Below are 21,774 nucleotides of genomic sequence, written 5' to 3' on the forward strand. Positions count from 1 at the left end.
TTGGACACGACTAAATGACTAAACAACAAAATTCTATATATTATTTGTAAAGCCAAATAAAAATTATTTTTCAAAAAAAGGAACAAAGGTTGGTTGCTTTCCTCAGGTTTGTCTACACTGCGGCTCTCTAAGATTTTAGGCAATTGTTGTCCCTAGTCCTTCTAGAGATGACGAAGGTTGAATCTGGTAGCCTTCTGTGAATTTTTGTCCTGCCCTGATGATGTTCAGTAAAGCAAAACGAGAGACCAAACGTTCAAATGTTTCTTTATTGAGTATGCCGTGTGTTCTTGCACAAGCAGTTAAACAGAAGCTTATTACTGACACAAAGCTACAGACGTAAAACCAGTGGAATTTTACAGACTTCCATTATAAAAATGTGTTTTTAAAACATACACGTTTAAGCCAATGGAATATAAAATAATAAGTAAATAAAAAACAACAACTGCCCGTGGTTGAGTTGTAAATGATCTACCTTATTTTTTCAATTATATACATAAAGTTATTTTCCAAAGGGCAGTGCCAAGGAAGGCATGTTCACTTAACATGTTTCAGTAAATATCCAAAATAGTATTTACATCAGATTTGTACATAGATCTTTCAACTTCCCACAGATCCTGAAAAGCAAACATAAGGCAATTAATACCCAAAGTATTATGAGGAAGATACAAAGGGCAACGTAGAAAATAACCTCCTCCCCTTTCATCCAGGAGTATATTCACCTATGAGTGATTCAAAAGCTTGTTCTGTATTTCTTTAAAGACTTCCATGTAAAGATCGTCTCTGGACTTCAGCCCATCCAGATAAACTGAAAAGAAGAACAGGCAGTTGTGAATTTCACATGCAGGGATGCCAGTAAATAAATCAACATGACAGTTTTGCATGGATGCGGGTGGCGCTGTGGGTTAAACCACAGAGCCGAGGACTTGCCAATCAGAAGGTTGGCAGTTCGAATCCCCGCAATGACGGGGTGAGCTCCCGTTGCTCAGTCCCAGCTCCTGCCAACCTAGCAGTTCAAAAGCACGTCAAAGTGCAAGTAGATAAATAGGTACCACTCCGACGGGAAGGTAAACGGTGTTTCCGTGCGCTGCTCTGGTTCGCCAGAAGCGGCTCAGTCATGCTGGCCACATACCCGGAAGCTGTACACCGGCTCCCTCGGCCAGTAAAGCGAGATGAGCGCCGCAACCCCAGAGTCGGCCACGACTGGACCTAATGGTCAGGAGTCCCTTTACCTTTACCTTAAGAGATCTAACCCACTAGAGTCAGGCTCGCAAAATGTATAACGCTGCAATCTTGCCAAGCAAGTGAGTATGATCCATTGAATCCAGTGAGTCTTACTTGCTTATTCAACTGGCCAAAATAAAGAGGAGCTGAACACACCACTGCCCTGCTGGCTCAGTGGACTTTTGGCAGCAAGCAGGCGGTAATTTGAGTGAGGAGGTAGACTCAATGAGGGAGAAGGATCCCCGCACATCTGGAGCCGGCACAAGTGCTTATAAAAGGGCGGCTCAACGGTGCAGTATTGTGGGAAATGATATTTACTTATTCAAAGTACTATGTGGTTGGTTCTTAGGGCTAACACCCTCACAAGGTGGCAAAGGAGACAGAGGTGATTTTATTATCTATAATCAAACTTTAAAAATAAATTAATTAAGGCCGAGGGCCTTCTGGCAGTTCCCTCGCTGCGAGAAGCCAAGTTACAGGGAACCAGGCAGAGGGCCTTCTCGGTAGTGGCGCCCGCCCTGTGGAACGCCCTCCCACCAGATGTCAAAGAGAAAGATAGCTACCAAACTTTTAGATGACATCTGAAGGCAGCCCTGTTTAGAGAAGCTTTTAATGTTTAATAGGTTATTGTATTTTAGTGTTCTGTTGGAAGCCACCCAGAGTGGCGGGGGGGACCCAGCCAGATGGGCGGGGTATAAATAATAAATTATTATTATTTATTATTATAATATTAGCAAGCATACAAAATAAGCAACCCTGAAATTATTGGCTGAGAGAATTTGATTGTTTAACTATTTTTAACAATATTACTGGTGCGTTCAAAATGCCTTTGGGAAGAAGGGCAGAATATAAATTGAAGAGACGATTGAGCATAAAGAAAACAATTTCATCAGCTAGCTCAGAAGTGGGAAACCTCTAGCCCTCCGGATGGGCTGTACACATTTCTGCCTAGAAAACATGGCTCCGGGCAGTTCTTCACTGTAATGGGTATGGGGTTGCTCGTGCGTAAGTTACCGCCACTCCTGGCTATGTTCCCTTGTAAACCTTTCAGTCTGGGCAGCCCTTCACTTCGTGGCTGCCTCAGTCGCTAGCAGAATCCGTCAGTGGGCGTCTCTTAAAACTTTTCCAGCATAAAAGTTGTTTGACACCCAGTCTCCTCCTACTCTCTCTGCGCGGAAGTCTTCTGCGCAGGGTGGGCGTGGGTAGCGGAGGACCCGTGCTCTCCCCGCTGGTGTCCGGTGAAGAGTCCTGGAGCCCTCTCGCCGAATCCCCCATCCGCCCCCCTTTATCCCTGGTGTTGCGCTGATTTCCTTCCCCATCTGCCGAGCTGCCTCTCTCCCTGCTGGGTCCTTCTCCGGCATCATTCGGGAGCCTTCCCTCCGCCTCTAGCTCCGATGTCAGTTCCCTGACATTCACCTACCCTGCATTTTCTAGGCATGGATCCGAGTGGTTTTGCTTTTGCCCAGCCACTCCCCCCCCCCGAAAACACTCTCTTCCGTGCTAAATCGGAACAAAAAGCAATCCATGAGAAAACTGGCTGCCTTTTGTTCCGATTCAGCACTAAAGCACGGCTTTTCCCAGGGGAAAGTGGAGGTGTGGATAAGCCCCATGTTGGACTACAACTCCCATAAAGACTTGACCGTTGGCCATTTCTGGGGTTGGTGGGATGTTTAGGAACAACGGGAGGGCCAAAGATTCCCCACCCGGGGCTTTTCAAACTGTGCACCGCAGCATATTTAGTGCGTCGGCCACAGCGTGTAGGTATGTCGCGCGAACGTCTCCTGTGCTCCTCCCAGGGCTGGAAAGGGGTTAGTTTGACCTCTGGTTTGCTAGTAAAACTGAATCACCGTGTTTTTCGCTGTATAGGATGCACCAGACCACAAGACACACCTAGTTTTTGGAGGAGGAAAACAAGGGGAAAAATATTCTGAATCTCAGAAGCCAGAACAGCAAGAGGGATCGCTGCGCAGCGAAAGCAGCGATTCCTCTTGCTGTTCTGGCTTCTGGGATAGCTGCGCAGCCTGCATTCGCTCCATAAGACACATGCACATTTCCCCTTACTTTTTAGGAGGGGAAAAGGGAGTCTTATAGAGGAAAAAATACGGTACTTTGTCGCAAAACAATGCATGTCTTAAAAATGGTGCCACCAATGTGAGAGGATTGGAAAGCCCTGCTCTAAGCACATCACATTTTTTAAAAAAATTATCACACGCGAACACTTGCACAACACTCCAAGATGTCTCTTACCAACATCCACTTCGTTCGCCTCCATTTCCTTCCTGTGCTTAAGATACATGGGCCATACGTGGCCATCGAAGAGACCAGGGGGGTCTGGTACTGTGTATTTACGTGTACTGCAAAGAGAAAAGGAATTTGTTAATCTATACCAGGGGTAGGCAACCTAAGGCCCGTGGGCCAGATGCGGCCCAATCGCCTTTTCAATCCGGCCCGCGGACGGTCCAGGAATCAGCGTGTTTTTACATGAGTAGAATGTGTCCTTTTATTTAAAATGCATCTCTGGGTTATTTGTGGGGCATAGAAATTCGTTCACCCCCCCAAAAAAATATAGTCCAGCCCCCAACATGGTCTGAGGGACGATGGACCGGCTCACAGATGGAGCCTTGAAGAGTCAGACACGACTAATGGACTAAACAACAACTGAATTCCCACATCTGGTGTGTACAGCAGTGTCGGTAAGCACTTCTGTGCCATCAGCAACTACTAGGGTTAGATGGTTTCTCTCAATTTCTCATCCCCCCCCCTCCAGTCTTCAGTTCTCCTTATCACAAGAATTTGGATTTTTTTTTTAAGCCCTCGTGAAAATTCACCAGCATTTTAGTGTTGATTTCTTCTAATCTACGTATTTTTGTATGCAGTTATGTCTAACCTGAGGGATGCGGGTGGCGCTGTGGGTTAAACCACAGAGCCTAGGGCTTGCCGATAAGAAGGTCAGCGGTTCGAATCCCCACAACGGGGTGAGCTCCCATTGCTCAGTCCCTGCTCCTGCAAACCTAGCAGTTTGAAAGCACATCAAAGTGCAAGTAGATAAATAGGTACCGCTCCAGCGGGAAGGTAAACGGTGTTTCCATGCGCTGCTCTGGTTCGCCAGAAGCGGCTTAGTCATGCTGGCCACATGACCCGGAAGCTGTACGCCGGCTCCCTCGGCCAATAAAGCGAGATGAGCTCCGCAACCCCAGAGTTGGTCACGACTGGACCTAACAGTCAGGGGTCCCTTTACCTTTACGTCTAACCTATACAATTTTGCAAGATGATTTCCCTTAATGTAATGTGGGTTTTTGTGTGTATTATTTGCCCTTCCACATGCATTTTTGTATACAGTACAAAAATCTGGAGAACTGAACTGCAAAATTCAGAGAAGTGTGACTTTTGAATCACAGAACCAGAGTTGGAAGGGACAATGAGGGTTATCTTGTCCAATCCTCTGCAGTGCAGGAATCTTTTAGCCTGACATGGACCTCAGAAGTTTTCCAATTCTGTAACTTGCAATTATGTCATAGGAATGAGGTGAATGCCACATGAAATTTCAGCGTCACAATATTAAAGTCGAAGAGCCGTTCTTACCTCCTCCTCCACTTGCATTCACTGTATGGGACTGCTAGATAATAGCGTTTGTCGAACAAGTCAATCAGTGGCCTGCAGGTGAGAAAAATTAAGGTTTGAAATTACTTGAGAAATGATCTTTCCTAAACCACATGGTTGCACAAAGTCATACTGTTGTTTGTGATGAATAATAATACTGCGGGTAGGGCGGGGGTTGTTGTTTTCGTTTGTTATTATGTTGTGTATTTTTGCGTTTTCATATTGTAAACCACCCTGCGATCTTCGGATGGTGGTGTTGAAATTTAATAAATAATAAAATCATTAAAATCACCAACGATTTCTAGGGTCTCTCACAACAGGGACCCAGAGTGGCTGGGGAAACCCAGCCAGATGGGCAGGGTATAAATAATAAATTATTATTATTATTATTATTGACTGGCAGAGACAATCAAGTGTTATACAGAGAGCAGGTGATATGTTTGCAGATGAAGCTCTTATTCAAAGCCCAGTACCAGGGGTCAATAGGACAGGCGCAATAAAATGCATACTTTAAAGTGGATGCGGGTGGCGCTGTGGTCTAAACCACAGAGTCTAGGGTTTGCTGATCAGAAGGTCGGTGGTTCGAATCCCCGCAACAGAGTGAGCTCCCGTTGCTCGGTCCCAGCTCCTGCCAACCTAGCAGTTCAAAAGCACGCCAGTGCAAGTAGATAAATAGGTACTACTCCAGCGGGAAGGTAAACGGCATTTCCGTGCGCTGCTTTGGTTTCGCCAGAAGCAGCTTAGTCATGCTGGCCACATGACCCAGAAAAACTGTCTGAGGACAAAAGTCGGCTCCCTTGGCCTGTAAAGCGAGATGAGCGCCGCAACCTCAGAGTCGTCCGCAACTGGACTTAACTGTCAGGGGTCCTTTACCTTTACCTTTTTTTTACTACAAAAAAAGCAAAGGTGGGGCTACCTTTGAAGGTAACCCGGAAACTGCAATTAATTGAGAATGCGGCAGCTAGACTGGGGACTGGGAGTGGCCGCCGGGACCACATAACACCGGTCCTGAGAGATCTGCATTGGCTCCCAGTACATTTCCGAGCCCAATTCAAAGTGTTGGTGCTGACCTTTAAAGCCCTAAATGGCCTCTGTCCTGTATACCTGAAGGAGCGTCTCCACCTCCATTGTTCAGCCCGGACACTGAGATCCAGCTCCGAGGGCCTTCTGGCGGTTCCCTCATTGCGAGAAGTGAGGTTACAGGGAACCAGACAGAGGGCCTTCTCGGTAGTGGCGCCCACCCTGTGGAACATTCCTTCAGATGTGAAGGAAATAAGCAGTTATCTTATCTTTAAAAGACATTTGAAGGTAGCCCTGTTTAGGGAAGTTTTTAGTATTTAATGCTGTACTGTTTTTAACATTTGATTGGGAGCCGCCCAGAGTGGCTGGGAGACTCAGCCAGATGGACGGGGTATAAATAAATTATTATTATTATTATTATTATTATTATTATTATTATTATTATTATATTACCTGTAGTTGTAAAGCAGGAAACCTTCAACAATCAGTATATGGGTATCATTAGAACTGGGCTGCTTTGATTCACAGGAAACACTCACTCCATGGGATCGCGCAAACTTCACGGGATTCTCAATCCATGCCTGAACAGTGCTCACCATCGCATCCATATCCAAGGAAGCCAAAACTGGGTGGGAAATATATATATATGCACACAGACACGCAGAAAAGTCAGTAAGGAAATAAAGATGAAAAACTCAAGAGTGTGAAAGTGTATAAATTAAACGTGTATTTATAGAATGGTGCAGATTTTACTGTTAAGTCTTTATTTAATAATATTATAGTGATAAAAATAAAATATATATACTTAGGAAAATATACATTACTGCATCCTATAGCGAACACCGCTCTTACCATCCCATTGTTTAAATCCGTCTTCCCCGACTTGTATTTGATCTTGTGGCTGAAATATAGTGACCAATAAAACATTGCTGCAAACGCAGGGTGATCAGTTTTATCTACGATCCGATCACAACCTGGACACTACTGCAAAATACACACATACACACACAACGGAGGCAAAGGGCTGACTTAGCAAAAACAGCTGTGCTGCAGAACAGACGACAGTACCAACACAACCCCCAGCCCCGCCGATCCACCCTAGTCCCAAGCTAGCTGATCTCCATTTTTTGCTATTTCCCCCCCCCCCGTTTGCCTCGCCTTCATGAGGACACCTGGGGTCACCCGCTGAATAGCAGGTAAGTAAGAAAGCCGATAGATAAGGGCTGATTATGGTTGGAGGGGCAGTGCCCCATTTGCCCTGATTCAGGGGTGGAGAACTTTGGACCCTCCAGATGTTTAGCATCCCCAAACAACCACAGACAGCATGGCCAAGAGTCAAGGCTGGTGGGGGTTGTAGCCTAAGAACAGGCACCCCAAACCTTCGGCCCTCCAGATGTTTAGGACTACAATTCCCATCATGCCTGACCACTGGTCCTGTTAGCTAGGGATCGTGGGAGTTGTAGGCCAAAACATCTGGAGGGCCGCAGGTTGGGGGAATGCCTGCTTAAGAACATCTAAGGAGGTCAAATGTTCCCCACTCCTGCCGTATTGCACCGGCCACACAGACATGTGCAGTGACTTGTGCACACAAGCATGTTTCCGTGTCCTATATGCACCAGGTAAGGTACACACATGTGATCTCCAGACCCGGCACAGATATGAAACTGCTTGTTCTCGCATATCTGAACTGGGATTCTGGGGGGGGGGGGGGAACTTGGGAATAAATAATCACGTGGTGCATGCAGTGTAGAGAGGAAATGGAGCGGGAAAGATGGGGGGAGACTTTCTAAACTCTGTAGCAAATTAATTTTGCCAGGTTAAGCTACATTTTTGAAATAAAACAATACCTCCGAAGAAGTACACAGGTGAAAATTGTATTTTTTAACAGCTGAGTAGTGTGTGTGTGTGTGTGTGTGTGTGTGTGTGTGTAACTGCAATTCAAGTTCTACAAAATTAAAGGAATGCTGGAAGGGCATTTCTAAGGAGCAGTAATAATTTTGGTTAAAGGAAATGACAATAAACATTATGTACTGAAGTTTTCACCCTGGGCCAGCAGGGGGATACTGTAGATAGTTATGCAAATAAGGGATCGAAAGTGACGTTCAGTGATTGGATAGTTTTAGGAAATTGTTACAGTTATGTTGTACTGGAGCTCTATATAAGCAGCCGGCTGAGTCCTTCAGCTCAGTTCTGTTCTGGCCTCTGAATAAACAAGAGCTGTTTGAAGAATCGCTGTGTTGTCTGATATGTTCACCCACAACTTAATTTGGGCTTAATGTAACTTGCTTAGAGTAGGCATACACAAGAACATATATCCGTGTTCCTAGCTCAGTGCAGTCTCCAGGATTTCAGGCAGGGATATGCCACAAATCCAATCTGGGACCTTTTGCTGTACCAATGAGTTATGGCTTTCCCAAAAGGGGAAAAAATAAGGCTACAGAGGGCATAAAGTACATTTCTCTGGTGGTGGAAGGGGGACCACCCCAAAAAGTATATTTCTTTTAATTAGCTACAATGGCTAATTTGGGGTGGGGTGTTAAACTAATTTTCTGGGGAGGGGAGAACTGTCCTCTGGGGTCACTTAAAGTTCCAGTGCTGGCCTGCTCTTCAGAATCAAATATTTTGTGACGCAAGATGAAATCTTGCACAATATACAAGAGAACAGCTGCAACAGAAAATCACTTCTGCTGTTTTTTAAATCAAAGCATATGCCTGTTTGTCTGTATACATGTGTAGATACCCGGAGGGTACTTGGTTTATATAGCTGGCAGGTAAAAAACCGGAGGCAGTCCTTTTAGGTATAATCACAAACGATATTCCTGACAATCAGAGGAAAGTATTCCTTTATTCAACGGCAGCTGCCAGGATGCTTATAGCAAAAAATTGGAAACGGAGAAAAATTCCACCAATGAAAGAATGGCAAATTAAATTTTGTGAATATATAAATCTGGCAAGAATCACAGCATTCATAAGGGGACAATCGGACCACAAATTATTAAAAGAATGTGGATGTGCTAAAGAGTATATGAAGAAACACTGTTCTGGAGTAAGCATATCGGTATGTAATGAACAATGTTTGGCATGGTTAAAGAAAAAGAAAAATGGTGTAAAAAAGTATAAAGATAGACGTAATCTACATTAGACACAACAATTTAGTAAGAGTAAAAATTTTGAGGTCTTAGAACAAAGGAAGGAAGTCAATATGTATGTAATATATGTACCGTATTTTTCGCTCTATAAGACGCACCAGAGCACAAGACGCACCTAGTTTTTGGAGGAGGAAAACAAGAAAAAAATATTCTGAATCTCAGAAGCCAGAACAGCAAGAGGGATCGCTGCGCAGTGAAAGCAGCAATCCCTCTTGCTGTTCTGGCTTCTGGGATAGCTGCGCAGCCTGCATTCGCTCCATAAGACGCACACACATTTCCCCTTACTTTTTAGGAGGGAAAAGGTGAGTCTTATAGAGCAAAAAATATGGGATGGAAGGACTAGATTAGACTGAAGATATGGTTTTATTTGTAGATGTGTGCTTTTTCCTTTCCTTTTTGTGTTCTGTTTTTCTTTCTTGTTTGTATAGTATTATTTTGGATTCAATGTTTGTAATTTTTGTTATAATTTTGCATTGAAAATTATATATATATATAATTGGACAAGATGGTGACCCTTGTAGGTGACCCTAAAATTCTGCGATTCTGTGGCTGGTATTTTCCCTGAACCCATCCCTACCCATCCCTGGCTCATCGCTATCAATCATATGGAATATCTGGGTGCATTCTACGGTTCGCACCCCACCCCAATTCACACATTATGGCAGTGAGGCCCAATCTGCCCGTTTGGCCCCACGTGACCCGAGTGCGAATCCATGCCCCCAAGAACACAACTTTGCAACACGAGGAGTTTCTAGAAAGACAACTTCAGGCTATACAAGAATCACGGGAACTGCAGTTTACTCCTTGCAGATCTACATTTCTACCCTTCAGGTTCCAGCACTCTCAACAATCTTCAGTGACTAGGATTATTTGGGGTGGGGGGGACACCTTATGTACTTTCAATGTATGGCAACTGTCCCAGACAGTTTAAAAAATGGAAAAACCACTGTTGGTAGCATATCCCACGGACCAGCCCATCGCCAGGTAACGCATTTGAACCACTACATTATATTCACAATAGAAAGATTAAAACGAATGAAATACAGTCGTTGGATCCCGAACGCCCTGGGACTCAGACGTTTTGGTTCCCAAACGCCGCAAACCCGGAAGTGATTGTCCCAGTTTGCGAACGTTCTTTCGGAACCCGAACCGACGGGGCTTCCGATTGGCTGCGGGAGCTCCCTGCAGCCAATCGGAAGCCGCGGTTCGGTTTCCGAATATTTCGGAAGTCGAACGGACTTCCGGAACGGATTCTGCTCAATTTCCAAGGTGCGACTGTAGTTTCAATGGGTATGGGAGAAGTGGGGGATTTTTACCTGCGTCAGCGGTTATCCCAAAGACAAGGGTGCGGTCGCTATCCCAGGTTATCTAACCTGGAATAAACACAGTATACCGTATTTTTTGCACCATAACACTCACTTTTTTCCTCCTAAAAAGTAAGGGGAAATGTCTGTGCGTGTTATGGAGGGAATGCCTACGGGTGGCATGCCTACGGATTTTCCTCCTCTAAAAACTATGTGCGTGTTATGGTCGGGTGCGTGTTATAGAGCGAAAAATACGGTAAATGGCTATGATCCTAACCTATTTGAGGAAGAAGCCCCCTTGGATTCAGAAGCACTTGCTTCTGAGTAGACACAGTTAAGAACTGTGCTGCAGGCAGTCACCTCCATACCATGCAGTTAAGGGGACGGTTCCCTTGCAAAGAACCGTGGGAACTGTAGTTTCCTTCTCCCAGTTATCCTTGCCTGTCACAAGCTAGTTCCCAGTTTTCTTTATGGGGAGCTATGCGCTTTAAATGCACGGTGTGGGTGTGCATATATCGTATTTTCCCGTGTGTATTTTTTGAGCCCCAAATTAAGATACAATTAATTGCAACATTCCGTGTATAAGACGACCCCCAAGTTTAAACTTTGGCGGGAAATAATACACGGGAAAATACAGTATATACAAGCCCTAAAGTTGTGGCCCGGACCAAAAATAATGAGCATCTATGCTTTTAAGGTTTTAATGCCCTCCCCGGACAAATTGGGGTTTTTTTTTTGTAACGACAGAGCAATGCTTACCAGTTTTAGTTGTTGCACTATGCATTAAATCACATCAAATATGTCTTTGTTTGTTTGAAAAAAATCAACATTAAACCAAAGGGGGGTGTGATGCTTACCTTGAAGAAGTCATCTTGATGGACAACGCAACAGTTTGGGAGCGCTTGGGTAAGTCGTTTGGTCAAAGTGGTTTTCCCACCATTGGTCACCCTAGATTAAGAAAACATGGAGCAGAATTGGGGTGGGGATAATGTGAGAATGGTTAACACAGCAAGGATGCAAATTCAATGAGCATAGGAAGCCTTTGAGCATAGTTCCCAGTTTTCTTTGTGGGGGAGTCATGCACTTTAAATGCATGGTGTGGATAATAATAATAATAATAATAATAATAATAATAATAATAATTTTTATTTATACCCCGCCCTCCCCAGCCAAGGCTGGGCTCAGGGCGGATAACAAGCAATAATAAAAACAAGTTGAATGAAAGCAACTTAAAAACAAAATTAAAATATTGAAACATGTGCATATATCACATTTTTCCGTGTATAAGACGCCCCCATGCATAAGACGACCCCTATTTTTTGAGCCCAAAATTAAGAAATAATTAATTGCAAGGTTCCGACAGAGCAATGCTTACCGGTTTTAGTTGTTGCACTATGCATTAAATCACATCAAATACGTGTTTGTTTGTTTGAAAAACAACAACATTAAACCTAAGCACTTCCATTCCATTTAAAAAGACAAGGTTCTAATGTAAAAATTTGGCTGCGTCTCGAATGACCTCGTGGATGGAAAAGGGGAAACATAGATATATATACATATCTATATATTAAGATGAAAATAATACTGAAATACAGATAAAATGTGAAATGTGAAAGGGAGTGTTGTGAGAGTGATGGAAGTCTAATATTGCCATTACCGTATTTTGTAAAATAGTGTTTATTGTGTTGAAATATTATACTTTTCTTTATTCTTTTACTACCTACTTTTCTTTGCAATTTCCCTTCTTTTTCTTCCTTACCCCCCCCCCTTTATATTATTCTTTATGTATGGTTTGGTACTGATGTATTTACTTTGTAATTAAATTTTTTTTTTAAAAAAAAAGAACTATTTTTTACACAAATTAACCTCTCAATGGAACATAGAAATTCTTTTTTATAAATATATAAAAACATTTACTCAGGAGTAAGCCCCACTGCACTGAGCAGGGTTTACTCCCATGTAAAACAATACATACAGAAGAAGTACCAACATTGAAAGATTGGCAATATATATATATATTTTAAATGATTGAATTAGCAAAAATGATGGCAACAATTAGAATGCAATCTATGTGTTTTTAATTTTTGCATTTTTATTTTTGTTTTTTGTCTTTTTTGTATAAATTTGGAAAAGTTAATAAATATATATTTTTTTAAAAAAGAATGCAATCTAATCAAAATCTCAAACAGGAATGGAAATGTGTAGAAGCATACATGACCAAAAGATGCTCCAACAAGAATTTATTGATATGTATAGACTGATTTCACAAAATTAAGCTGAGCTAAGCAGATATACAAGATGTTTAATTATTAAGATACAAAATTACAATCTCAATCATAAAGTTACAAAATGATAAGAAGGAAGTCATGCACTGGTGGAGGGCTAGAAATAAGAAATGGATAAATGCTGGCACATAATGAAATGTGAATATGTGTATTTACAAATATATGAATCAATATGTAAAGATTTCATATAGGTATTGCAACATTAATAATAAATAAATTAAGTGCAAAAAATGTAGCAAAAAAGGAACAGAGGAAATTCTTTATTTTATTTTTTTAAAGGCATTTACTCAGGAGTAAGCCCCACTGCCCTGAGCGGGGTTTACTCCCATGTAAAACAATACAGTACTATTATTCTTATTTTTCCCGCCTCTTTCTCACAGTCTTTCCCAAACATGGTAAAAGAGGGGCGGAGCCTCAAGGAATGGCGTGTTCGAAGCTCGTCCCCCTATTGGCTGGCGCGGCTCCCGCCAATATTAACGGTCTTCGGTTCAGGGCGCGCGCGCGCGCGCGGGGCGGAGGTTATAAAAGCTCCCCCGCCTCGTCGGTTAATTAATATGGCGGGTGGCTGGGCGGGAGAAGGCGGGAAGAAGTAGAGATGTCTATATAGCTGCTTCAAAGAGAGCGGGATGATTTCTAGCTCCCCCCCTTCATTTATTTTCTTTTTCATTGTTGACTAAATACTGTATAGATTAATACGGATTAGTAAATAAAGTAGAAGAAAATAAATATGTATATTTTTATTTAAAAAAAATAACCACCTGTCAGCTGCCTCAGTACATAGCTGTCAACGTTTTCCCCCTTTTTTTAAGGGAAATTCCCTTATTTCGAATAGGATTCCTCTCAAGAAAAGGGAAAAATTGACAGCTATGCCTCTATATATTCTCTTTTTCTTTTTCATTGTTGACTAAACACTGTATAGATTAATACAGATTACTAAATAAAACAGAAGAAAATAAATATGTATATTTTTATTTTAAAAAAATAACCGCCTGTCAGCTGCCTCAGTACATAGCTGTCAATATTTTCCCCTTTTTTAAAAGGAAATTCCCTTATTTCGAATAGGATTCCTCTCAAGAAAAGGGAAAAATTGACAGCTATGCCTCTATATATTCTCTTTTTCTTTTTCATTGTTGACTAAACACTGTATAGATTAATACGGATTACTAAATAAAACAGAAGAAAATAAATATGTATATTTTTATTTTAAAAAAATAACCACCTGTCAGCTGCCTCAGTACATAGCTGTCAACGTTTTTTTCCCCTTTTTTAAGGGAAATTCCCTTATTTCGAATAGGATTCCTCTCAAGAAAAGGAAAAAATTGACAGCTATGCCTCTATATATTCTCTTATACCCAGTGCTATTTATACTGGGAGTCCTGTATTCACGTTGAAATTAAAGGATATAAACAGGCTTAGTGGGAGAAAATTACATTTAAAAAAAAAATGAGGTAGAAAAAGATTTTTTTCTCCCATCAAGGATGTCCACTGGACATTTATGGCACATACTAATAATGTTATTTCTATCTTGCCTTTTCCCTCATGGGACTCAAGGCGGCTTACAGATTTATTATTTTTTAAAAGCAAAAAGTGTCTAAAAACATGGGAAAATAACATAACAAATAACACTCTGCACAGATAGAAATAAAACGGTGTATTCGTGTTTAAAATGCACCCGTGGTTATGATAAAAATCTAATTGACATTAGATTTTTTTTTTCAAATAAACAACCTGATGAGGAAACTTAATGAGAAACCTAATGGGAGAGATTAGAAAGAAAATATTCTACAGGGCTGGAGGGGGGAAAAGCAATTTTAGATTTGTGCCCATTTTTCCCGGCGTTATGAACTCTCAATATTCCTGATTGTAAGCTGCTTGGGGCAGAGACCTCTGCTTTTTGCCTTTATAACTGCAAAAGGCTACAGCTCCCTATCCATTTACTCCAGAATAAGCCACTAGATATTCTGCTTTTTTTGGCTCCCCTCCCCTCAATATGCTTCCCATCCTAGCCGGCTCCCATAATAATAACAAGAATTTATTCTTATAATAAATTAGAATAACTTCAGATCTGGCGGTGGGTTTGCTACCCTCCCTAAAAAACAACCACCCTTTTGTAAGATCCTGGAGGCAAGCGACTCGTGGCTGCTCTTTATTTTATTATTTTCCCACCCGCCCTCCTCAAATTAATGCTGTGAATTAAAAGGAAGCTCCCGGTGAACTCAAATGGAAGTCATACCATGCTATAAAATATCTAGCATGTTATTGGGTGGTTGTTTTTATTTTGATTATATATATTGTGGCTTTTATGTTGATCTTTTCCGTGAACCGCCCTGAGACCTCTGGGTATAGGGCGGTATATTATTATTATTATTATTATTATTATTATTACTACTACTACTACTACTACTACTACTACTACTATTATTATTATTATATATTGTGGTTTTTAGGTTGATCTTTTCCGTGAACTGCCCTGAGACTGCCGGGTATAGGGCGGTATATTATTATTATTATTATTATTATTATTATTATTATTATTATTTGTAGTTTTTATGTTCATCTTTTCCGTGAACTGCCCTGAGACCGCCGGGTATAGGGCGGTATATTATTATTATTTTATCTATTTATTATTATTATTATTATTATTATTATTATTATTATTATTATTATATATTGTGGTTTTTATGTTGATCTTTTCCGTGAACTGCCCTGAGACCGCCGGGTATAGGGCGGTATATTATTATTATTATTATTATTATTATTATTATTATTATTATTATTTGTGGCTTTTATGTTTATCTTTTCCGTGAACTGCCCTGAGACCGCCAGGTATAGGGTGGTATATTATTATTATTGTTATTATTATTATTGTTATTATTATTATTATTATTTAATAGGCATTGCACAGTAATAATGGGTTTAAGAAAGCTCAACGTATGGTTGAGCATTTTTGGCTTGGCTTGGCTTTGAAACAGAAGGAGATGGCTGTGTATTTTTTAAAAAAAGCACACACACCCCGCAATAATCCACATTTTGACATTTAATGTGGAATTGGTGCACCTTCCTGCCTGTAAATTCGTCCTCCCCCTCCCCATTACTATCATTCATATCTCAAAATGCCCGGCTGCATCCCTAATTCAGTCCCAATTTTATCCTTTCTGGGGGGAATCTGGCAAATTAGGAAAGCAAGAACCTGTCGCAACACGCCTCCAGATGAAAAACCTTCCTGGAAGCACCTTTAAGCCCTGTGTAAATCCATTAAGATAATAATAATAATCATATTTTATATCTCGTCTCCCACCCCACTGTTTTTATCCTTGCAGCAGCTGCGGGTTGCGATTCCTGCATTGTCCGTAGCTGTCAACTTTTGCCTTTTCTTGCGAGGAATCCTATTCGGAATAAGGGAATTTCCCTTAAAAAAGGGGGAAAACGTTGGCAGCTATGGCATTGTAGCGGGTCAGACTGGATGACCCTCAGGGTCCCTTCCAAATCTGCAATTCTGGGATTCTTAAGGTTTGCCAGAGTGTTGGGGATTTGAAAGCGGGTCATCCTACATCCCATAGGCTTTAGCAACCTCAAAGCTCGTGTTGGCCGAAAGCACCCCAATTAATACAAAGCGGTACTTCTCAATCATGCGCCGTAATAAGGTTATTGGCATGTGGAATAGGGCAGCATATATCATTACTATTCTTGCTCTGCAAGGTTTTCTAAATGCTGTTAACGAAAGTATTAGGGTTGCAGGCACTGCCTATTAATGGAGGTGGTGGGAATTAATATCTCAGTGTCTCGGCCAGGCTGCAGATCTATCCAAAATACTCACGCGAAAGCAGATTTAGGGAAGGACATGGACAGATGTCTCCCCGCAATTTCATTCCGCGCATTGCAACAGGAATTCTTTCCATAGTTTTCTTCCTTTTCCTGCAGGTTACACCAGCCGCCTTCTCTCTCCCTCTATTACATTATTACATCTCCCATTATTAAAAGCGATGCTTTGGGGTTTTATGAAATAGTAGAATAAAAGTTAAAGCGATGCCTTTTAACTGGCTATTCAAGATTCCCTCTTTTAGGCTTCCAAATCCCATTTCTAGGCCATGGTTAGTTGACTCCGCATCTCATTATTTCATACATAAACGCTGAGTAATACTTTTGAAAACATCACTACATCTGTCCAAACTACATTTTTAAAAATTATTATTATTATTACAGAGCCTGGAGGTTTTCGTGGGCTTTTTGAGCCTAACTTCTGTTTACAAACTTGGCTTTTGTCCAAGGCGTAAAGCACATTGGCGCATTTCGAATCCCGGAGCATGCAAAAGTACAAAACGCAACGAGGGATGCAGCAACAACTTACCCTCCAATTCCTATGATGTACTTCATCTTCTTCCTATTTTTTTTCCTTCTTCTTGAAGCGGGAATGTAGAAAACAAACGGAGGAAAAGCACTGGAGGCCTCGGGCCCTAAATCCTGTGCTTTGCTCTGCTCAGCTATTTCATTCAGGAAAAAAAGGCGTGTGTGCCTGTAATTTATACAGCACTGCAGCAATGGCCTCTCCCCCTTTCCTCCCCCCTTCCCCTTCCCCTCCCCAGCCCATGCGGCTGGTGGAAAAGCACAAATATCTCTCCAGAGCACAAGGGGCGCACAGTTCAGCCAATGCGCAGAAGTCATGCGCACTCGCCTTGCACCTGTTAGGCACTTTTCACATCTCCTCGCTCACTTCTCACTTGCCCCTGTTGCTTTGTTATAAATAGCTGCTGGTGGCTGCATTTCCTTTGCCTAAAATTAGTAACGGGAACAGAGAAATGTCACCTACTTCCCCGCTTTTATTTTATCCTTTCAGGGTTCTATGGCAAAATTCCCTAGAAGAACAGCAGTGTTTTCCCTCCCTAATTTTGGTTCCTCTTGTTTCATTTTTCTTGGTTAAATGTTCATTTGGGGTTAGTGGTTACTTTGATTCGGGTATAACTACAAACTGTTTATTGTTGCTGTTGTTACTGCTTTTCCCTGATTTATTGGTTTATATGTTGCTTGTATAGGATATCTTGTTTCTTTAATGTTTGATGCTTTGTTGCGTTTTATATGCTGTAAGCCGCCCAGAGTGGCTAGGGAAATCATTATAAGTTGGAGCTTAATAATTACAGTGGTGCCTCGCATGACAAAAAGAATTCATTCCGCGAGTCTTTTCGTCTTGCGATGTTTTTCGTCTTGCGAAGCACGGTCCATCGCAACTGCGCCTCTTCAAGCGGCTTTAAGAAAAAAGCTCAAGACGTTTTCGTCTTGTGAAGCAAGCCCATAGGGAAATTCGTCTAGCGAAGCAACGCAAAAACTGAAAACCCTTTCGTCTAGCGGGTTTTTCGTCTTGCGAGGCATTCGTCTTGCGGGGCACCACTGTACTTCACTAGTAATATACTCCTTCTTAATTGTATTTCACTATTAATATAAGTCTCCTTAATTGTATTTCAGTTCAACAATTCCTTTGATAAAATACTTACTTTGTTACAGTGGTGCCCCGCAAGACGAATGCCTCGCAAGACTGAAAACTCGCTAGAAGAAAGAGTTTTCCGTTTTGGAGGTGCTTCGCAAAACGAATTTCCTATGGGCTTGCTTCACAAGACGAAAATGTCTTGCGAGTTCCCTCTGGTTTTTCCCCCTCCCCCCTTTTTCTAAGCCGCTAAGCCGCTTATCAGCTGATCCGATAAGCCGATAAGCCGCTAATAGCGCTAATCCGCTAATCCGTCAATGGGCTTGCTTCGCAAGATGAAAAAACCGCTAGACGAAGAGAATCACAGAACGGATTCTTTTCGTCTTGCGAGGCACCACTGTATGTGCAAATGGCTTTAGATACTCATTAGGTCCATAAATGTCCATATAGCGTATATTCAACACAACCAAACAGCGACAATTTGTTGTTGACAAAGGACAGCTAGACATATAAAGAGCCCCATTACCTTCAGGAGCTTAGGGCTTCATCAAACCTAAATCTGGCCCTGGGTACAGCAGAGGAAACCCGGTGGCTTTGGATGAAGCCGATTTATCACCTTTTCCCATTCTGCCTCCATGACGGCCTGTTCTGAAACCTTGTGAATGCATTTGGCACTAATGCTTGATAGTATTTGCTCTTGCTTTTGAATTATGGTGCTGGAGGAGACTCTTGAGAATCCCATGGACTGCAAGAAGATCAAACCTCTCCATTCTGAAGGAAATCAGCCCTGAGTGCTCACTGGAAGGACAGATCCTGAAGCTGAGGCTCCAAGACTTTGGCCACCTCAGGAGAAGAGAAGACTCCCTGGAAAAGACCCTGATGTTGGGAAAGATGGAGGGCACAAGAAGAAGGGGACGATGGAGGACGAGATGGTGGGACAGTGTTCTGGAAGCTACCAGCATGAGTCTGACCAAACTGTGGGAGGCAGTGGAAGACAGGAGGGCCTGGCGTGCTCTGGTCCAGGGGGTCACGAAGAGTTAGATACGACTAAATGACTGAACAACAGGTATTTGCTCTGCTTCTGGCAGGTTTAGCAGGAAAGCAGAGCTCCTTGTGGGGTATGGCAGCGCACAGCGGAAGAAGACCTCTGCCAGAACCAAACATTCTCCAGCAGCACAGATCAGGGGTTTGGATTCCTCCGTAATTGCCTCAAATAATTGCCATAAAATTATTTCTGTTTAAACAGATACGTTCCAAGATCCATCGCACAGCCCCTAGCATACTTCAATCAAGTTGCCTCTCTCTTTATTCCTCACAGTGTGTAAAGGCCACATCATTTTTACTAGAATAAAAGAATTGTAGAATTGGAAAGGGACCCCAAGAGTAATCTAGTCCAACCCTTTGGAATGCAGTAGTCTTTTGCCCCGTGTGGGGCTCAAACCCACAACCCTGAAATGAAGTCTCATGCTCTACCTACAGAGCTATCCCAGGTTCCAGTAACAGATTATAATTTAGGAAGTTACATGATAGTGATGGGGCACCAGGTGATATTGGACTCCCAGCTTCCATTAGCCTCAGCCAGCATGGCCAATGATCAGGAATGATGGGTTTTGTAGTCTTAAGAAGAGTTAGAGAGCTCCATGCATGTTCTCTACACTAGAGAGCCAGTATGGCTGGTGCGAATCTCACCTGTTCATGTTGTTGTTTTTGTTGTCACTGTTGTTGTTAATGTCACTATTAAATAGCAAGGCATTTGGCTATTCTTCAGACTCCAGTGAGCCCCTTTTCTGAGTTAGATGGTGCCTTGGCCCTGACTCCATGTGATCCATACCACCATGAGTTTATAACTGGGGGAGGTCTCGGGGGCCGGGGTCACAAGAGTATATACAAAGTACAGTGGTACTTGGTTCTTAAACTTAATCCACCCCAGAGGTCCATTCCAAAACCAAAGCGTTCCAAAACCAAGGCGTGCTTTCCCATAGAAAGTAATACAAAATGGATTAATCCGTTCCAGACTCTTTTTTTAAAAAAAAACCCTAAAACAGCAATTTAACATGAATTTTACTCTCTAACGAGACCATTGATCCATAAAATGAAAGCAATAAACAATGTACGGTGGACCCTCCGGATACGAATTTAATTCATTCCGGGGGTCCGTGCGCACCCTGGAAGTTTCGTAAGCAGAGGCGCTGCTTCTACGTGTGCAGCGCACTTCTGCACATGCGCGCACAGCGAAACCCAGAAGAATACACTTCCGGGTTAGCCCCATTTGCAACCCGAAAGTTATGTTACCCCAGGGTCCACTGTATTGCAATCAAACAGTAGCTGAACTGGGTTCCACAAAGTCACAAATACAAGAGAGTCACAAAAACGCAAAATAAATACCAAAAGCAGACCGCAGCGTAACACTCAAAACGGAAGTGTGGCACTCAAAACGGAGCATGTTCGGCTTCCAAAAGAAGTTTGCAAACCGGAACACTTCCGGGTTTGCAGTGTTTAGGTTCCAAGTTGTTTGAGAACCAAGGCGTTTGAGAACCAAGGTACCACTGTATATTACGGGGATTGAACCTGCAACTTTGGCATCATCAGCACCATGCTCTAACCAACTGAGCCACCCTGCGCTATTACGGTGTCAAGAATATATTGCAGCAGGCAGCTATGATAAAACAGCTGTATGGAGCGGCCACGACTCTTCTTCTTCCTGCCCCAGCTTGGAAAGAAATACTGGCCCATTTTTAATCCGTGCTTGTGGAAAACACAGCAATGGGCGCCCGGAGCCTGGTGCATCTCATCAAGGACGTCTTGTCTCTTTCCACCTGCACATTTGGCGTTTCTCATAAAAGCAGCCGCTAATCCTCTTTCAGTTGCGCACCGTACACTTATAAGTCATAGTTTAGTTACAGTGGTATGCGGCAAAGTTTATCCGGCACACTCGCCCGTCACGTTCCTCGGAGTCAGGCGGTTTGTATGAGTGAAGTAGTCACTGCCAAGAACAAATGACGTTCCCTCCTGCTAGTGCTCACCCACATTTCTGGGCTTACCATCTAGGGCAGAAACTAAATGTCATAGGAGGTCAGCTAAAACACTTCAAATGACTTTTTTAAAAACAACAACAACAAGGCGTTGTAAAAAGCCTCCATCATCTCTGGGTGGGTCTGGGAAAGACACCTGTCTCTCAGATGACGAGGAGAGCACATGTTCCATCTCTGACATCGCTAGTTAGAGGTGAGCAAGACTCTCCCGTCTGTTGCCAGCCTGAGAAAAATGGTTTGCGTGCCTCCTGCTCCCAGTTGCTATTTTTCATCGCATCTTGCCTGCCTGGTTTTGGTAAAGGCTGTTCCGAAAACTCCTGCTACCTCGGGAAGTACGGCAGATCTTTTTTTAAAACAACAACAATTTTTATGACTTTAAATACAACAGACATATTTCTTGTTGAAGACTCGGCGTTTTTAATGAAATATCCACAGGTTTTCTTGGCTTCAAAGCAAGAAAAATGACCGTCGCCACACGCCATTAACAGCAAACTGTATTTCCTAGAGTTAAATCACCTAAATACGAAACACATTAGGACAGGGGTGGAGGACTTAATTCGTCCTCGCAGTTTTACAAGAATGTTTTCGGACGGCGGAGCTCCACTTTTAAACACAGGGGAATTGTAGGTGTGTGCTGTTTTGTGCCCGGTCTTTGATGACGGGAAACTTCACTTTGATAATGGCATGCTCTATTACAAGGAATATACAAAAAGAAAAACCCCACATGTATTTACATTTGTAAATATG

General features: G+C 42.4%; 1 protein-coding gene and 1 long non-coding RNA gene across 3 annotated transcripts; one reads left to right on the plus strand and one right to left on the minus strand.

The window, feature by feature from the left end:
• Window positions 1-247: 247 nt before the first annotated feature.
• On the minus strand, window positions 248-17,111 carry LOC309522930 (nicotinamide riboside kinase 2-like). The gene is made up of 8 exons (XM_082206681.1): window positions 16,928-17,111; window positions 11,152-11,242; window positions 6,694-6,742; window positions 6,295-6,466; window positions 4,804-4,875; window positions 3,469-3,575; window positions 720-805; window positions 248-614 (listed from the first exon to the last, which is right to left on the minus strand). Exons 1-7 carry the CDS (start codon window positions 16,951-16,953, stop codon window positions 720-722), a joined length of 603 nt encoding a protein of 200 aa, XP_082062807.1. The 5' UTR covers window positions 16,954-17,111; the 3' UTR covers window positions 248-614.
• Window positions 14,262-21,645, plus strand: LOC309523084. Of its 2 annotated transcripts, XR_014215230.1 has the most exons (3): window positions 14,262-14,805; window positions 19,242-19,312; window positions 20,585-21,645. It is a non-coding gene; the product is annotated as an uncharacterized lncRNA (long non-coding RNA). The 2 variants fall into 2 exon arrangements; XR_014215231.1 differs by lacking the exon at window positions 14,262-14,805 and having other exon boundaries at window positions 19,150-19,312.
• Window positions 21,646-21,774: the final 129 nt, after the last annotated feature.

This window comes from Podarcis vaucheri (genome assembly GCF_965113315.1).
Source record: "Podarcis vaucheri genome assembly, chromosome: 18".
Classification (NCBI taxonomy): domain Eukaryota; kingdom Metazoa; phylum Chordata; class Lepidosauria; order Squamata; family Lacertidae; genus Podarcis; species Podarcis vaucheri.